The sequence below is a fragment of the Crocodylus porosus genome, unplaced genomic scaffold, assembly GCF_001723895.1.
Source record: "Crocodylus porosus isolate Cpor-Errol unplaced genomic scaffold, CroPor_comp1, whole genome shotgun sequence".
Taxonomy (NCBI): Eukaryota; Metazoa; Chordata; order Crocodylia; family Crocodylidae; genus Crocodylus; species Crocodylus porosus.
Window position 1 is genome coordinate 64,526,671 of NW_017728950.1, and position 19,667 is coordinate 64,546,337.

Consider the following 19,667-nt stretch of genomic DNA (forward strand, 5'->3'; position numbering starts at 1 on the left):
TATATATGGGGGTTTGTATGATGATGGAGGTGGGGTATGTAATATGTATGGGGAAAAGGACTGTCGGACTGTCACTAGAATGTATATAAAAAGAGGCAGAGTACTGGGATATGTGTTTCTGGATACACACACACACACACACACACACACACACACACACACACACACATTCTAGTGACAGTCCGACAGTCCTTTCCCTCATACATATTACATACCTTCTCTCCATCATCATACAAACCCCCCTATACATATAAGAACATAAGAACTACCATTTACTGGGCTAGATGATAGGTCCATCTTGCCCGGTAACCTGAGTCACACAGTGGCAGAGAGTGGATGCTGAAAGGGAGAGTGAACTGAGTATGACCAGGATTTTTTTCTCCATTGTTCCTCTCTCACTTGTATGTGTGTGTATGAGTGTGTGTGTGTGTGTGTGTGAGTATATATGTGTATATACGAGGAAGCAATGTATGTGTGTGTGCATATATATATATATACATACACACACACAAACATATACATATATGTATGTGTGTGTATATATGTATATGTGTGTATGTATACACAAGCACAGACACAAATACATATATATATACACACACACACATTACTTCTTTATATACACATACACATATATACTCATATACATATATGTATATATATGCATATATACTCTCACACACGTTATATATACATAATATATATATATATACACACACATACATATTTATACACATACACACATATATGTCTATGTATGTATATATATATAAGGAAGCAATGGCTTCAAGCATATATCGTGATTTGTAAAGAGTTAGCTAGATGTAACAGGTAAGTTAAAGAATGAACTTCCTAGGTTAAGCAACTTGGGCTTGGATGGAAAGTCCACTTCAACACGGTTAAGCAACTTGGCATTGAGTGGGCTCTTATCTAACTTCTGTAGATGATGGATAACTGATTTATTTAATATTTTAAAATGCTTTGTTTTCAAACCAGTACATTTGAACCATAATGTCCCTTTCAATTCTTAAAACTGGTATTTCATACTCAGTAAAAATGAAATATAGAAATAATTATAACATATATTCTGAAAGAATAGTACATTATCCACAATGGTGCATAGTCTATCCTAGACATTTGCTTCTGTCAGAGACAAATGTGTAAAAAGAAAATAATGGAATAATTAACTAAAGGATTAAAGGGCTATGAAGATGACAGACAGTCTATAATGAGGTTATTATTAATGATGTGAGCCATCATTATGTTATCAATATTAATGATATTGTTAAAAAAGAGCACTACTACTAATTGAACAGGATTAGATCTGCTGGGAAGCTATATTAATACCTTAATAGAACTCAGCATAGACCTCAGTTCAACAGTGAGCTCTGTACAGGTAGATTTCAGCACCTTGTGAAGACGTCTTGATTTTAATGGAACATTATTTACAGATATGTTGCAGAAAAAGGAGACTTTTTTGCTGAAGGACAATAAATTCAATCCAGGCTGCTTAAAATTTGGCAGGCGTGAAGAATAGATTTTGAACTTAGGAGCCCTTAAGCCCCTTTTCCCACACTTAGGAGGCGCCAGTCACCCATGTTAAAAATGGTCAAAATATTTTTTTCTAGTGTTATCATTTTAAGAACTCATATTTCATGATATAATAAAACTGCAATCATGCTCTTTCTGCCACTGGCAAGGATGGATCCTTAACATCCCTTACATGCCCCAGTGCTTGAAAATGTATTAGAATACATACAGTGGATCAGCACTGCTTATGAGTGTGAGTGATATTACACCTTAAATTACTGTAATTTTCTGAGAAAACATTATATTTGCAAGTAAGGAAGAACCGTATCTATGGCTTCAAAACAAAGACTGTCTATACAAATGCTTGGAAGTGGAGGTGGGAGGCTTATAGCAGTTCTTGGACAGCTACTCTAATTAAAATGGCTCACCATCATGTGTATTAAGCCCCGCTGCATTTCAAAATGGGCACAGAAGTGCTTTAACTAAAGCTTATTCAACAGGGTTTAGTTAAAGTGCCCCCACAGCCAATTTGAAATGTGGGGCACTTAATACACATGATGCTGAGATGAAACTGAAGCATTCTAATTAGAACATGGAGTAGACTCAATTAAGACTCAAAAGAAAGGTTACTTACCAGTGACTCTTGTTCTTCAAGAGTTGCTTCTCTGTGGTGACACTTGTGGGATTTAGTGTACTGAAAGTGCTGAAAGATAAGTTAAAAAGGTCTTACAAACTCTTTGGGTCTCTTTTCTCTCTTCTATATTCTCTGTCTTTCTTTTTTTGTGTCTATAATCTCATTTCACCATGTCACTGTAAAAGGTGAACGGTATTTTTATTAAAATTTTAGCTATTCATGTTTTTCATTAATGCGATTACTGCACTGTAACAGGGGTACCTCTGCTGGAGCCTTTCTGTTGGTGGCTCCGCCCTCCTGTCCTGGGCTAATCGCCTGCTTACTCGCCTGCCATGCCTTGATCTTAATTGATTGAGTGATGTAATTAGCGGGAGGCTGCCCACTTTATATGCCTGATGCCAGGGGGCGCTATCTGCAGCTCCTTTTTCCTCCCCTACACCGCAGCCCAAGCCTCGCAGACAGTACTTGATATGGTTTGCCCTATGCCTTGACCCTCTCCTTTACTTCTCGGGCTTCTCACTGCCCCCTCTCGCTCTGGGGCTCCTCACTGCCCCCTCTCACTCCAGGACTGGGGTCAATGCACCCCCACAATGCTACGCACTCTGTGGCACCAGGGTCTGCACGCTACCGTGGAGTTCCTATGAGGCCTCCTCCACCCCTAATAGCCTCACCCGGTCCTCTGGTTAAAACAGCAAACACAAAAACATAAAGCCCCTAGGCTATAACATAAAACTAAACTGTCCAGTCAAAACAACATTCTAGTCCTACCGGGAAAATACTCCCACTTATGGCAGCAACCCAGGGATGCTCATGCAGTCGATCTCCTTCTCTCTGCACTGGCCAAGCTCCCCCCTCCTTGGCTGCCAGAGGGGAACTGCCCTCCTGGCCTCATGCCTGGGCTTAAGAAGGGCCAAGCCCTGCTGGGAACCTTCCTGTCAGCTGGTTCCCTTGGTTGCCCTAGCAACCAGCAGCTGTGCTGCCCTGGGGACTGGCTGTTGAGTCTCCCCCTTCTCACCACTAGGGGTCTTTCCTGAGCCATTTCTGCTTTTAGGTGCAGGGCACCTGAGTGCTCTGCGACATGCACCTAGAGAGTTTTACTGGTTAAATGTAATGGTAATTAATGAGAGAGTTGACATTAAGTTCAATGGACTCAGAACTGGGTTGAGATAAAGAAAAATCTTACCCAGAATACTTTATATACAGATATAGCACTTACACATGTATAAAAAAAATCCAAGACAGAAGATGAACATTTGAATTGTACAAATACATTTGCTAACCAGAATTATTTATGTGAATTTGGACAGGGACATTTAATGCAAAGTGGATCGACCAAAATGAAGCTTATTAATCCCAGTGGAAATAAATTAGATTCTGTAAATGTAATAATACATAGGAAGAAGGCAGGGTGCACCTTATAAACATACAGAAATGAATTTGAATGTCACTGAGAATTGCAGATTATTTATCCCTTGCATTAAACTGTGTTTCAGTTCATCTCCCGTTTTCTTTGAGAGACTGGTTATCACTAAAGAGAGAAAAAGTGGTATTTAGCAGCTGAGAATCAAAAACAGAACCTCAGTATGACAAAGTGGAAATGCGTGCAAGGCTTTTGTCTGTCATGTACTTACATGTGAAGTACTAGATAGTGAACAGAATAGGAAAGTGGGATGTCAGCTTATTTTTATAGGTGAGCAAGTGAAATAAGTTTCAGCTACAAACAGATAAAGTAATCTATGTGATTGGTTTCCTACACTGAAATATTTGGTTCCCAAACTTTATGGTGAGCAGGAAATGTGGCTAAATGACCATGGAAAACTTGCTGTTCATTCTGAATTTCAAAAGTTTTACTAATTCATTCTAAATTGTTAATAATTTCAGAAAGAAAGCAAACTCTGTTCAGGACAAATCAGGACTGCCATTGGCAGGTGGGTTATTTGCACATGAGATGGTTCTATTTCTTTCTGTTTCAGCCCATTAGCTTGAATGTGGGCATCAAATCATTAGTTTTCTGTCACTGGAAGACTCTCACAGCTCCCTGACTATATGGAAAAAGTTTCAGATCAGGTAACTGTACCTGAGGTAACAGGGCTTCTACCCACTTCCTTTGAAATGTACTTTTTTTAAGTCACTTCTTCAATGCTTTTACCTTTCTGAAATAATGAGAAAGAACTAAAAAAAAAAAATCTCTTTCATCATAAAGTCCTTGGCTGATTACTAGCTTTTAGCAGACACTAATTATTTACACTGGTGAAAAATGAGTATAGAAGGGTGTATCTACACATGCAGTTAGCATGCCTGAATAAACTCTGGTGTAGTTTGTGCCAGAGTTTATTGTTCCTGGGCACAGCATCTTCACACATGTCTGGGACGATAGTACATTGCGCTGGGGCAGAACAGCCTGGCTGGCAGGGAGTCCAGGAGATCAGACTTCCAGCCTGGGGCTGCTCTCCACCAGCATAATGTGCTGTAGAGGGGCTACCTGGGGCGTGAGGTTGCTAGAGCCCCAGCCAGGCCCATCACTGTCTCCACATACGTTGCAGCAGTGTAAATTATTCTGCCAGAGGATAGTATTTGTCCCAGACTAGTATTTGTCCCAGACAGTGGAGTTAATTAGTGTACTCTAATAGCATTGCATGCATAGATGGTGAAGACTTACTGTGGAGCTAAATAGTCAGTGCTGCAGTAAAGTGCACATGTAGATGCACCCATACAGTACCATTATGATCTAGTAGCATTTTGTACCCACTTCCTACTGGGCACATCTATACAAGATGTTTACTGAAGAGCTGACATGTGAAGATGCTGTGCCCAGGAATTGTAGTAATTTTCAGTGTCTACATGTGCAATGCTATTGAGTAAAAACTCCACCACAACATACATGTAGATGCTGACAAGACTGGCTGGGGCACAAGGGTGTTTCAGTGTGCCTGCCAGCTAGCCCCACACTGGAGTACCCTCATGCCCCAGTCAGCCCCTTTGCAGCATGTTGAGCAGGGTTGAAGCAGCCCAGGGTTGGCAGGCTGACCTTAGGGCCCCAGCCAGCAGGGGCTGCACCACCCTGGCTTAATGTGCTGTGATCCCAGTTGCATGTGTAAATGTGGCGCCTGGGAGCAATAAACTCCAGCACATATGTGTTGGAGTTTATTGCTTAGCCTTAATAGCATGTGTAGATGCGCCCACCATGTAAGTGATTATGCAAAATATAAAGCAATGAAAGCCCTGACCCATAGCAGTAGTGTGACCCCAGCCTCAGGTGCCAACTTAGGAAGGGCACAAAAATAGCTGTGGCCTATGCTCTGCCACTGTCCAAGGCACGGAACTGCTCATTTATGGCCATGGGACTGCCAACACAGATATCACATCTTGGACATATAGGACTTAAACGCAGCTAAATATATGTTCAAGTTATGTAGAGGACTTTTTGGAGGATATGTATATCTGAGTCAATAGCATCAGCCCATGTTTCTGAACATTAAGTGACCTAGATTATCATTCCTGGGAAGCACGAGAGCCTAAACTCACTCTGCTTTCAGTGCGTTTCAAGTCTTAACTTTTCCCTTAGCCCTAACTTAGCCTTAACTTACTGGTTGATTTTTGTCTCTGTAAGGACTGTATGATATATCAAGGTATATTGCATGACTGATTCCAGAGTGGCTTTTTGTTGTTTCAGAACTGAACTATTTCAACATAACTTGAATAATGATTTTTTAAGAGTCTAAAGTATTCACTCTTTTCCATAGCAACAAGTTTGTTTCCAGCCTTTGCCATCTGGTATTTCAAGCTTTTCTCTCTTTATTCTAACTTGCTAGTTTTGTTCGATAGCCATAATTAGTCATTCCACATCCATTTTGACTCCAGTAGCTCTCTGACATTTACTTTATTGCTTGGCACAAATTCTGGTAAGACTGTATTATAAAACAGCTTTAACTGTTCAGTTGTTGAACTTGCTGGACATGCTAAACATGCCTCTGCTTTTTTTGAAAAAAGATGTTGCTTTATGTAAATATCCATGTCTTTTGTGATTATTATTTGTGACTGTTACTTTATTATAATTATATTATTCTTATAGTTAGTTAATATTGTTATTGATAGTAAATATTTATATTAAAGCAGGATGCTAAGGTCTCAAATAAGTTTAATGCATTTTTAAAAATGTGGTTAGTGTGGAGTCTTAGAAGCTAACTGGTTCAGAGAGGCATAATTTTTTGTAAGTAACTTCAGACTAACACAACTATCTACCTCTCTCTTTTAAGTCTTGGTAAGTTTTTTTGTGAGTGAAAAATGTAAGCAGACTACACATGTTTGCGGTATCCCAGTTACATCTTGTTTATAGCTTATCTTCACAGAATTCTGTATTACTATAGCTATATTGGTTTATATATTGATAACAACGCCCATAGGGTTAATACATTTATGCCAGCATAAAGATCATTAAATCATAGGATTATAGAGAAGTAGGATTGGAAGGAACCTCCAAAGGTCATCTAGTCTAACCATTTCCCTCACCTTCATCTCTACCCAAACCATCCTACACAAATTCATAACCTAAACTCTGTAAAACTACCATCAACTCTGATGCAACACAAGACATAACACCTTAACCTGCCACAGGTAAAGCAGGGGAACTATGGCAGCCAAATTTCTGCTTCTATAAAAGGTTAATACACCAAAAGGAAGTACTAAATGACGGCGCAATAAAAACGGCACCATAACGGCCTGTGTAGATGCACCCACTGGTTTCTAAACAGAAATGCTGCTCAGACAAGTCCTTAGACTGTCAGGTCTTTGGGACAGGATTATCTCTGTGCCCAGTGAGTGCATCTACATGAGATGTTTACTGCACAGTTGACTAATTTATTGCACAGTAAATGTTTCTGTGTCTACACATGCACCCCTATTAGGGCACATGAAAATAATAAACTCGCAGGAGTGTAGCACTTGTAAATACAAATACTACCCTGCTATGGAGTTTTTTTTCATGCTCAGCAGTGTACGTATAGACGCTGACCAGCTGACTGGGGCATGGGAGTGATTCAATGTGGGTGCTGCCTGTCACCTAGCCCCATACTGAAGCTCCCTCTTGTCCTAACCAGCCCCCTCTGCAGCACACTGAGCTGGGGGGAGGAGCTCTGGGCTGGCAGGCTGACCCCCAGAGCTCTCTGCCACCCTGGGTGGCTCCACGTGGTGTGCCTGAACAAATTGTGGAGCGTATTGCTCCTGAGTTATTTGTTCTGGGTGCATGTTCAAATGGTGTGCCTGGGAGCAATCAACTCTGGAGCAATAAGCTCCGCGGCTTATTCAGGTGCTGTAAATGCATGTGTATGTGCCTTGTTTTGATAGAACACTTAACAAAATGGAGCCCTGATCCTGACCGGGGCCTGTAGGGTCCTTAATATATATAATTATATATACAAAAAAACCTTCAGTAGAAATAATGGGTATGTTTTGGTGGATATACTTGTTGAACTAACCTTATCTTCTCTCTGCCTGTTACTTTCTTGTCTTTATTTGTCTGGATTCATCTATTTGTTTCATAAGTAAATATAATGTGGCCATTGGCACGTGCAGAATCCTTGGCATTCTAGTATCATAAATTAGGCTCCTAAAAGTAATAACATTTGTTTAAATATCAGAAGATTTAAAGAGATCATAATGAATATTGGATCTAGGCGGGTTTTAAAGTTGCTTCTGACTTCCGACTCTTCTCCACAAACAAAATGTTCTGAAATACATTTCTGTCTTAGTGAAACCTGAACTTTCACATTAACACATAACTGCAAGATCTGTGAATTTAAGAAAAACATAAAATAGCCTGACATCCATGAGCACTGAGAGTTGTCATCATTGTGTGTGATAGAAAACAAATTTGACAGATACAAAATTAATACCCATTGGGAATCAAGAGCAAACCTGGGGCTTGGATCAAAAAATATTGGAACAAACAAGGACCTGTTGAGAATTATGAATTCCACTCAGCTCAGCCACTAGATTATCATCATTTTTCCTCTTAGTTTCTAATTACATCTTCATTACCTAATTTAAATAAAATATAGAGGTGGTATGAACAATTACTGAAAATATCTGACTGCATATTGGTCATACATTATTTTGACTCTTATGTTTCTGAACGTTGTAACTATATATTCCATTAGGCCACTATACAGCTGTAACCTGAGAACTCTGTTACTACTAGAAGAATTGGTACGCTAGATATTATAACGAGTGAAGGAGGATGCTGGACTTCTGCCAGTGAAATAATGATGGACTTCTTATGCGTGTAGATTACCTGAATTCACTTTCCAACTGAAGTCACAGGTTGGATCATTTAGTGGACAACAAGGAAGCATTTAGAAATTAGATATCCATAGTCAGAAGAACCTGTATTTTAATACTAGCTCATGTCTGCTACAATGTAATGTACATTTAATAAGAATACAGTGCTGCAGACTATGAGTTCTCATATATGCACACAACATTAGCTGTACTGAAATGCAATATAAAAATCATTAACTGATTTTCTTTCTTTTTTTTTCTTTACAGATTGCATTTTTGGAACAAACTGACCAGCAAGAGCAACTGGCTAAGAAATGGGGCTTCAGAGCATCTGATATAAGAGAACTTAGTAATCAGTATGTATTTTGGTTTAGTTTCATTTATGCTTTGTGTTTTCAGTTTGCTTTCTGAATGTACTACAGGTATATGTGCATAAATGCAAACAAAGAGCACTCTTTGGCTAGGAACAGATGTCACATTTGCCCTTGAACAAGTGCCTGCATTTATCTTGGAACAGAAATATCTCAGAATTGGCATGTACTCATGTTGTCCTTCTAATCGGGGTTTAGTGAGTTAGCTGAATGCACTGTACTTTTTTGTCCTTGATTCACTGATGCAATCCCAGGGTAACAATTCAGATGTACTTTGCGATGTTCCAGCATAAACTGTTAGTACTTCTTATTCCATGAACCTTTTTAGGATGGATCCTGGGACAGCACATGTGGACATGTGAATGATTGCACTTTGTTCTGGGATTAAGTGGTTTGTCCTGGGACAAATGCAATGTCTGTTTGTAACCCAAGTCTATGGGAGTTTTGTTTGTATAAGGCACCTTCAACGGGTCCAAAATGTAGACAGCCAATTTGCTTATTTTATTCATGAGTGAATTGTGTTAGCTGATTCATAACTCTCAGATTGAATTTCCATATTTAGTCTCTAGAAATTACTTATTCATTTTATGTAACAGTAAATAATGCTCACTTTTGCAGTAATCTAAGCTTGCATTCTATTTCCATTTTGACAGGCTGTGCCTTTAGACCATGTCTGAACACTTAGAAGCTTAGTTAATGAGTGTGGGTAACACTTTGCTTTGAAATTCTGGCAGAGCTGCAAGATATCATGATGTCTATTTGATTTAATTGCTGGTCTGATAAAACTGAAGGGCTATTCACATGGGACAGTTAGCATACAGAAAACTAAGGCTAGAAAAAGATGTTACCAAATGAAGCAGATAAACTGTGCCTGCAATGTCTCTGTTGATGCTGTGAGACAACAGGTGATGTGTTCTCCAAGAGCTTGGGGGGCACAGTCCTGTGCACCCTGGGAATTCCCACACAGAATCGGGCCCCTCAAACCCTGGAAGCTGCTGCTTGGCTTTCCCTACTTTCTCAGATGCCTCTCTAGGATTCATCTAAGTGGGGAAAGTCAGGTTCCTTTGCTTACCCAGACGTGCCCCCAGAGTTCTAGGTAAGCGAGTCCTGTCATGGAGGCCCAGGGTGCTGGAGATTCCCTGGGTCCCATGCCTCCATGCTGGGACCCGTGTGGGCTTCCTCTTTCCTTGGAAATCCTAGAATGGGTCTCCATAAACAGGAAACAGGGAAGGAAAAATTACTTACAGCAGGCTCCAGCTCTCTCCCACAAGAGTGTCAGGTGAAACCACTTGCCTTCATCTATTTTTGGAAGACAAGCAGTCCCAAATCTGGCTAATTCTTAGATGGAAGACACCTGGCAATTCAGGTGCAAAAGAGTTGTGGTCAAACACGTGACAAATATCATACTACAGAAACCAATTGACTGGAAAGACTTCATTTGGCTCTTTGTCACTGTTGAGTTGACAGATAGGAATTAAATATCATTTGTTTTAGTTTGCAGGGGGTCCCAGATTAGGCCAGTGGGGGCCAACTTTTTTGGGCAAGCATGCCAGAAATTAAGCCCTAGGCTCTCCCGTAATGCCACTCGAATCCCCTTCCCTACCTTAAATGCATTCCACCCCCTGCCCTGTTCTCCCAGCTAATTGCTGTTTTCTGCTCTCTGCCCTATGCTCTCCGCCAGAGCTGCTGCTCTGTTTTCTGCTTCCTGCCCTGTCTGCTGTGGTGCTACCTTCCCTCTCCCTCATTCTGCCACATGTCACACATAGAGGCTGCCCTTGCTACTTGTGGTACCCATGTCACAGGATGGTCACTCCTAGACTAGAAAATTAAAATTACTAACACAAATTAAGTTAGATTACTTAGCTTGCTTTATGCATTAGGTTGAAATCCAGACTTTTTTTTTGCACAGAATTTCTCACACGTTTTCTCTTCGTTCTTTTGTATGATTCATACTTGAAATATTGTGTTATTATAGTTTTGACAACACAATTATTTTAATGTGGAAAATATAATACCTTAAATGAAAATATTTTTTTCTATGAAAAAAATGAAATACCTCAGAAAAATAGGATCATTTTCCCTGGAAAAGTGGCTAATTTTGACTTTAAAATATTTATATGACATATGCTGTTTTTAGCAAAATGTCCTTATGAATTTTAAAACTGAACAAAAAGATCTTCATTTGATAATGTAAAATATGGGAAAGGACCAAGAATGTAAAACAAAATGCTGAAGTGCTGCACTAACTTTTCAGCCCCTCATGGAAGATCATATATATACATTCATTGTTCAATAAAGTATTCCTTCATCCAAAATCACATGACATTCTTCAGTTTTTTGCATTCATTTTATAAGATACTCATAGAAAACAGTTTCTACCATGACAGCAACTCAGTCTTTTAAATATTGGTCAGAAAAGCTTTTCTGTTTTTTATTTAAGCATGAATCTCCTTGTATAACTAAAATAATTCAGGGTCCATTTTTTAAAACCATTGTGTGTTCCTATAAACTGAAAAAAAGTTCAAAGCAGGTTAGAGAGAGATAATTTGTCCAAAGGGAAGCAGAAGGCAGGGTAAAGATGCACCTTAGAGACCAACTGAATCAGAGATGCATAAACTTTCGCGAGTGAGAGATCACTTCACCAAACGCAATGAAAGGACACACAGCTATTTTCTGTTCTCTGCATGTCATTCATAGCATCTGATGAAGTGACCTTTTGCTCATGAAAGCTTATGCATCTCTAAAACAAATAGAGCTTTGATTCATTTGATGAATGAAGATACAGTAGTATGTCTATAATTTTAGAGATTTGACTGTTTATAATATTAAGAATCTGCCAAATAATGTTTTCAGCTGATCACCCTGATTCCTACAATACTGGCACACATCATTGTTTAGGAGGCCAACGTAAGCGGTTGTGCATAAGTCCAATTAGGGATTTAGAATAGTGTAAATTCAGTTTGGAATTGCTAGCAAAATGTGTTATATAGTCAAGAGTACTGGCCATTATCTGTCAACCTTCTTATTTAACTTGCCTTTACATCCCACTATGAAAATGAAATAAACAGGTAAGATGCTAACATTTAGCTCTTTTATAGTACTTTTCATCAGAGTGTTTTACAAAGGAGATCAATATCATTATTCCCATTTTACAGATAGATAAATGGAGGCCCAGACAGATGAATGACTTGCCCATAGTCACTCTGAGAAGACAATCACTAATCACATTGCTTATAAAACATCTCTAGACTCCAGCTTTTAGTACTTTGACTGTTTCAGAACCGGTTCACATTCATGAACCTAAGAATATTATTTTCCTTCGGTGCTAGTTTCTCCAACTTCAGCTGTACTTCACACAAAAATATACATCATCCTAGTTGTTCATTTTATCAGATTTTTCAATCTTGTGGTTGTTCAGTGTACCACTTGAAGAAGTCATTTTTTACCATTCATATAAATACAAATCCAGCATCAGGCCTGATTCAACACTGTTTACTCATGAAGCCTAGGACTTACTTATCTGAGTAACTTGTTAGTTAAGATGGAGTAGTCAGGGGAGTAAATATTTCTCATAGCAAGAACTCCTCATTATCCCATTGCTGTTTTCTACCTGGCATTTCTAGAATTTGAAATCGTCCTATAGCCAGAGCAATGGCTTTTAAACTTACATCGTTTATCTGCAGTTTTCCCACTTTGCCTTTTTGTACTCTATAGTAGTCATTGAGTTCACTTCCTTTCCTTCCTTTCAACGTTTCCCCCTCAGTTGGAATATTCTCTGTTTTGTTACATAAAACAGTATATCACTTCATTTTTTAAATTAGCTTCTTTTACCCATGTCGCCAACATCCCTTTCTGTTCCATTTTGTCAGTTCCCTCAGAAATACTATCGCAGGCACTTACTCATTTTAACCAACTGTTTATCATTCCAATTCACTTCTCCCTCAACATAGGTGTTTCACCTTCAAGTGTTATCATATGTAACTTTTGCATTTATAAAATAAGACTCATTGGCTGTGTCTACATGTACTTAACTGTGGAGCAGACTAATTAGTTGCAGACTAAAGCATCACCGGCTACATATGTTGCTATAAGGCTGCAGTAAATGAATTAACACAGCTATAAGAGTACTGTCGGGGCCAGTACTACCTTGTGGCATGGTAATTAACTGTGATTAAACATACGTGTAGATGCTGACCATGGGTGTAAATTGTGTCTGGTCAGCCCAGGTAGCAAGAGTCCAGACTCCTGCCTGCTGCCTAGTTATATGGCTCTGAATTTTCAGCACCCTTTTGCCACAGCCAATTCCTCTGCTTTGCAGTGCCACCTCCTGGAGCCCAAAGGTGACCCTCTGTGTCCCCAGCCCTTATGTAAACTGCTGTGCCCTGACTCAAATTGCTGTTGTCTGGGGTGCATGCATAGGTGCTGTGTCTGGGACTGTGCCTACATGAGACACTGACTGCACAGTAGCTCATTATTGTTGTGCAGTGGTGTTGTGTGGCATGAAGCATGATGTGACTCTACTGCCCAGTAGTAATGTAGAGTCACCAAAATGCTGTTTGGTGATGCACAGCAACTCTGGTTACTGCACAATCTTTTAGTATTTGTGTCATTACTAAATGAGTGCTCAGTAACAACTGCACAGTCAGCACCTCATGTAGATGTGGCCTGGGAGTAGTTTACTCCAATTCAAACTGCTCTTGAAGTTTATTGCTTTGAATTAATAACGTGTAGATGGACGTGCTGAGCTTTTCTGTCTCCGTTTTCTTTTGTCTTCCTAGCTTTTTCCTCAAGTTTCCCCTTTAATATTCACTGGTAGGAACATTTCCTCTAGGCTAATAATGAATTTTTCTTTTCCATGTTGTTTATTACCATTACTCTGTGAATTGCTGCAAGCCCTAGTCATTCAGTTTGTACCAACAAGCAGAAAATCACCATCTTCCTTATTTACATATATGGTCCATATATGTGGTAAATTTTGCTTCCAAGAGTGTGGTCTCCCTTTTGTTCAAGCAGAGGCTCTGGATAATTCCCTTTCCATTCTTCTTAATCCTTGCAGAAAGCATTCCTGTCTTCAAAATTTAAAGCTTCTTTTTTCCTCTTGACTGGTGCAGCTGTGAGTTGATAATCAGAATCTGTCTTTGTGTTTTCATTTGCATTTAACTCAAAATGCATGTTCACAAAGGTTCTTTGCATTTGACCTTGTCTTTACTTATTTTCCTAAATCAGTGGCGTCATCTTTGATTCTACTGAAGTTTCCTTCATACATATAATTGGCCCTGTAGCGCATATGACACATGGAACCTCTCCATCATTCATCAGAATCTCATCACATTTCCTGGCACCCAAGGGGTGCTATATCTGGGTTACATATTATTTGTCTGCTTTATAAATACTTCATTCTACTTTCTTTTATAAAAGTGAAATCAGGATAACTCACCTCTTTCCTGGTGCTCCCTGTCTAGCACTTGTCTGATTATCTTTTAACTCTGTCATTGACACAGTATCTGTTGCTAGTGTCAAGTCTGAATGATGCTTCACTTTCCATCATTTCTGCTTTATTGCCTCATTTTCATCCACTTCTATCACATTCTTATTCTCATTTTTAGTCTCTCTCCTGGGTATCTCCTAATTGTCTTTGTTAGGATCTCCCATTGTCTTGAACTGTTGGAGGGAGGCTAGTCTACATCTTATGTTATAAGTTGTCTTGTATGGAATGGAACACTATCACTTAAAGGGGTGTAATAAAATAAAATAATAAAATAACAGACACTTGTTGTTTGAAATCTGTTTCCTCCTTTGGTGGGGAAGAAAACTTCCTCATCTCCTTAAGGTGCATAGTCCAAGAACAAGCCACATGAATCACTTTTGTTGTATGAAGAAAAAAATCATTCTTCATTGTTGGAACGGGGTCCACAGTTCTTGATTTTCAGTAGATGAACTAGTAAATGGTAGAGCTCCTTTCTTATTCACAAGATTAATTCCCAGGTTTGCATTTCCTGTGACACAGGAGACTTCTATCTTGTTTCCTGGGCATATTAGTTTCTTGGGTAATTTGTATACAAAATAAGACCCATGCATATGTCAAAACTAGGAGTGAGTTACAGGAAATCATAAATGTCTACTGATTTAACAGTAAAGGATTTCCTTTTTCACATGAAGTCACTAAGAGCCTATGAAATACATCTTGCAGAGCCAGAAATACCTCAACAGATGAGGTGAAATGAAATGGTCCTGGGTCTGTACCTGGCATCTGTGAACATCTTGGGCACAGAGGGAAATGCAGCTCCCCGCTGTAACTGAGAATGCTTTGCAGGAAGTGTTCTGAGTTACAACAATCCCCTGGACCAGACAGAAGTTCACTGTTGGGTCCAGGGGGGAGGGGAATCTAGCTGTTGGCTGCCAGTCTGCGGGTTTCTGGTAGCAATGGCCACTCCTCTCTCTCAGCCTATCTCTGTTTTCAGCATGGGAGTGGGGGAAAGGGAGCAGAAGGAGCTTGTTCTAAGGGTTCTCCAGCCAGTACTGGATGGTGGGGTATGTGTACTGGAGCCCTCTGAAAAGTCCCCATTAAAGGCTGAATGTAGGTAGTTTCCTTGTGATGTCATGTTAGTATGATAATACATGTTAGTTAGTATGATAATACTTGTTAGTGTATTGTAGCCTTCACCTAGTGGGGGCTCCAATACATTCACCCCACCCTCCAGTGGGGGCTGAAAACCCCCCAGACTGAAATCCTTCCACTCCCTTTCCCTCTTCCCATTCTGAAAACAGCTTGGAAGCTGGGAGGCTTTGCAGATACAAGTTACAGAAGATGCTACGTTTTGAAACATCTTCAGCTGAATCCTCATGCAACAAGAGTTTAGATTTTTGTGGGATTGGACCCTTTTAAACTGCTTTGCAGCCATGCATTTCTGTTTGGTCATGGCTGTAGAGCACTTTCAAGGACCAGATCAGGCAAACATTGTCACTTCTGTCTGCTCCCACTTGTGGCTCACAAGTTTAATCTCAAACTACAGTAGTTTGGGGGATAATGTGTACAACTACTGTGAAATCTATATGTCTTGTTGGAGCACTGATCATGTGGAGTGTCTGAATTACAGGATTTTTTAAATATAATGCTAGACACCTGAAACAGCAGGTGAAAGTGGAAATTGCTGTGAAAATGTATTAGATTTACTGACATATTTTTGCAACTATCTTGCATAGGCTTAGTCTGGTACAAGGCTTGAAGGAAGTAAGAGGGTGATAAAAAGAAGAAATCCCCACTTTCTCAACACTAAGGGGAAAAGGAGTGAAAGAAAGTCTGAGCTGTCTCTTATGGGCCAGGTACAGACATTACATTTGTAAAGGTATAAGTGATCAGAAAAAGCTCCATACCCTTAACAGAACAGAATTCTGGCACACGTAGACTAGTTTAAAAAAATGGTGGAACCTGGTCTAAAATTTGTGCCCCCCACTGAACAGCAAATGTATGTTCTTTTCCCTACCAATCTAAACTATGCTGCTTACAGAAAACCACGTAATTTAGATTGATTCTGCCTCACTATTCCAGACTATCATAGAATGATTTTCTAGCATTGTGTTGTAATAGTTTCCTTATGACATCACTTTAATATGATAATAAAGCATCATTGCAACAATAAACCAATATTATATCAAGACATCAAAATGAGATTTTTTTTGACTCTCTGAAGGTCCACTGAGTGACAAAGTGACTCATCATTTATTAAATCTTGAGCTCTACTTGATTATATATAGGAAAACTAAGTTAGGAATAGAACAGCCTTCCTGATAGTCTAATCAGTCAAATGAACCTGCCCAATTATGCCTATATTAAGAAGCATGATTGGGCCTGATTCTCCACTAATTGAAAAAGATGTAACAAAGTCACCTTATTACTTTCACTAGTGTAAGTAAAAGGAGACATGAGTCTATATCGCTTATAGGGAAATTATGGTAATAAAATATAGTATAATTTTTCAATCTGTTATTTTACGTGTGAATCCTAGATGCTGACAAAGGGAATGGTGAAAGGCTGCAAGTATTTGAAAGCAAAATGCTCAAGAAAGTATTTGGTCAAGTACAAGAAAACAGAGTATGGAGGAGAATGCATAATCAAGAGCTTGTGGATTTTTACAAACCCTGATGTCTTGAGCAAGATTCAAGAGCACAGAGAATGAATGGGTAGGGCATACAGTGAGAAGTATGTGAGGCAGATTTTGGAAGCTGAGGTGGGGGTATTATATCCCAAGATAAACTAAGACAACAATGGGATGATAATATAAAAACTGATCTGGAAGAGATAGGTGAAGATGCAACAAGGTAGAAGAAGATTGTACAAGATAGGAAGAAGTGAAAAGTTGTGGTTAAGGCAGTTTTAGGCCCCCCAAAGCCTGTAAGACCAGGGGGAGAGAGTATATGTTTTGTGATGAGACCAGGAGAATAATCAAGTGCCTTTGAAGTTGAAATGATATATATTAGGGCTGTGTGAAATTTTGCCGGCTGTTTCATTTTGATGCTGTTTTGACTCATTTGAAGCTCAAAACAGTGAAATCAAAAAGAAATGAAGGGCTTCAAAACAGCCTTGAAACGAAACAAGGGCAGTCGAAACTTTCGAAAAGTTTCGCGTTTCAAAGCTGAAGCTGGGCTAGCCTGCAGGGAAACAGAAAGTAAGGAGGGGGAAGGGAAGATGCGGGAAGGACTGTTTTGATATTGACTGTGTAGCTGGTCAGTGACTGTGATCCCTGAGCCCCCTTCTAATTCCAGTGCTCTGGGGGAGGGATGGAAAAACAGCATAAAAGGCAGCGTTGTTTGAACTGTCTTGCTTTCTGCCTTGGGGTCAGTTATTGAACTATCTTCCAGAAGCTCAGCAGTGTTAGACAACAAAGGCTACTACCATTGATTTCCTACTTGCTAGCCTAGCAAGTGGGATTCCGCAATGCCTTTTGCTTTCTTTCTATACCCTTTTATTTTATTATTATATTAACTGATTGATTCTTTTCAATTGCATAATTATATTGCATATTATAATATAGAATTTATGTAGGAAGACATTTATACATTTATATATTTTTATTTTATTTATTATATTGCATATTATAACGTAGAATTTATTTAGGAAGACACATATATAAATTTATATATTTTTATAAAAACAAGAAACTATGAAATACACCATGAAGTGTCCTGGAAAGGCAGCTGGCAAGCCTTCAGGGAAGGGGTAGAAGTTCCCCTCCCCACGCCAAACTGAGATGCAGACTCTTTGCTACAATAAGCAGGCATGAGGCTTCGTCTAGTACAGGCAGAAGGGAGAGGGGAGCAGTGCCAGTGCTACTGCCTGTCTCTGTGTCTGCATCCCCTCCAAAAGCACCAGCCATAACCCCCTACTCCTTGCCACCACCATGACAACAAGCACCAGCATGACAGTGTCCTTTACCCCAATTTCACTTCCCATGCTGAGCCTTCCAATGCCAGAGGAAGAGCTGGAGCTGGAGCTGGGTCTGAGAGCCATAGCAAGGGAAATTCTGGGGAAGGAGGGGAAATCATCTCAGTCTGTGCTCCACATCCCTCAAGTTTCCCTTAGAACAAGGTCTCCTTCCCCAGAAGGCACTTCAGAGGAGGCTGAGGTAGACGATGCAGAGGCAAGTGGCTCAGCTGAGTCCTCTCCTCCTGTTGCTGTGCCTCTGCCCACTGAGAAGGGGGAAATTGCAGCATCCACACATGTACCCGCACTCCAGAAGTGTGGTCTGGGATCATTTTGACCTGGATGATCCCACATACATTATCTGCCTGCATTGCCAAGCCAAAACCATCCGGGGCAAGGGAACAAAACACATGAGCACCACAGCTGATGTATCTCTGCAGGCACCACCCCCTTGCCCTTGCTCCTCCTTAGCCTGGCGCCAGTGGGAGCATGCCCAAAGACAAGTCCCCCTCTCACTCCAAAGACCCCATTGCCCCAAAGCAGAAGCAGGCCACCCTGGAACAGTGAGGGAAAGGTGAACAGAAAGGGGGACATGTTGCAAGGGCAAGTGAGATCACACAGAGCACTGGGGAAATGCTTACTGTGGATGGCCAGCCCTTCTCCTTAGTTGAGCGGCCAGGGTTTAGGTGGCTCATGGCACTTGTGGCCCCATCATACTAAGTGTCTGCACGCACCACCTGCAGCAGGATGGTGATGCCTTCCCTGTATAAGGCATGCAGAGAGTACTTGAGGGAGAAGCTGCACAAGGCAGGTACGCAGGTGGCCTTACAATTCACCTCTGACATCTGGAGCGGTCAGGGTGGAGATCATCCATACCTCTCCCTCAAAGGGCACAGTCAGGCTGTCAGTGGACACTCCTTCAAGCTGAAGTGATGGATGAGTTCCACATGGCAACAGAGATCATGGGGGCCATGAACCGCTTGGTGCAGGGGTGGCTCATTGGGCAGGGCAAACTCACCTGTGGGTTCATGGTTACCGACAATGGGGCCAATGTGGTCAAGGCCGTCTGCTTTGTTGGCATTTGCTGTGTGGCACACAAGTTCCACCTCATATTCAGGGATGCCTTGGAGGGGGACAGGGCTGTCAGTGATGGCACCACCACTACCACTATGAGCCAGCTCATTTCAAAATGCAGGGAGTTGGTGGGCTACTTTCACCGCAGCATCAAGGGGGGCAAGCAGAGCTGAACATTCCACAGCAAAAAATCATGCAGGATGTGGAGACTCAGTGGAACTCCCACCTATCTGATGCTCGAGGAGTTGATGGAGCAACAGAAGGCTATCCATGAAATGACATTGCTCAGGGAGATTGGGATCAGCAGCCCCCTTAACAGAGCTGAGTGGGATTCCGTCTCCCAGATTTTCCTCAAGGCCAC

At 40.6% G+C, this 19,667-nt stretch overlaps 1 protein-coding gene across 1 annotated transcript in view; it reads left to right on the forward strand.

Moving 5' to 3' along the window:
- GDA (guanine deaminase) overlaps positions 1-19,667 on the forward strand; it is a 72,643-nt gene that overhangs the window by 3,130 nt on the left and 49,846 nt on the right. The window contains exon 2 of the mRNA XM_019555360.1: positions 8,708-8,796. Within this exon, the coding sequence (XP_019410905.1) occupies positions 8,708-8,796 (89 nt within the window). The remainder of the gene's footprint in view (positions 1-8,707; positions 8,797-19,667) is intronic.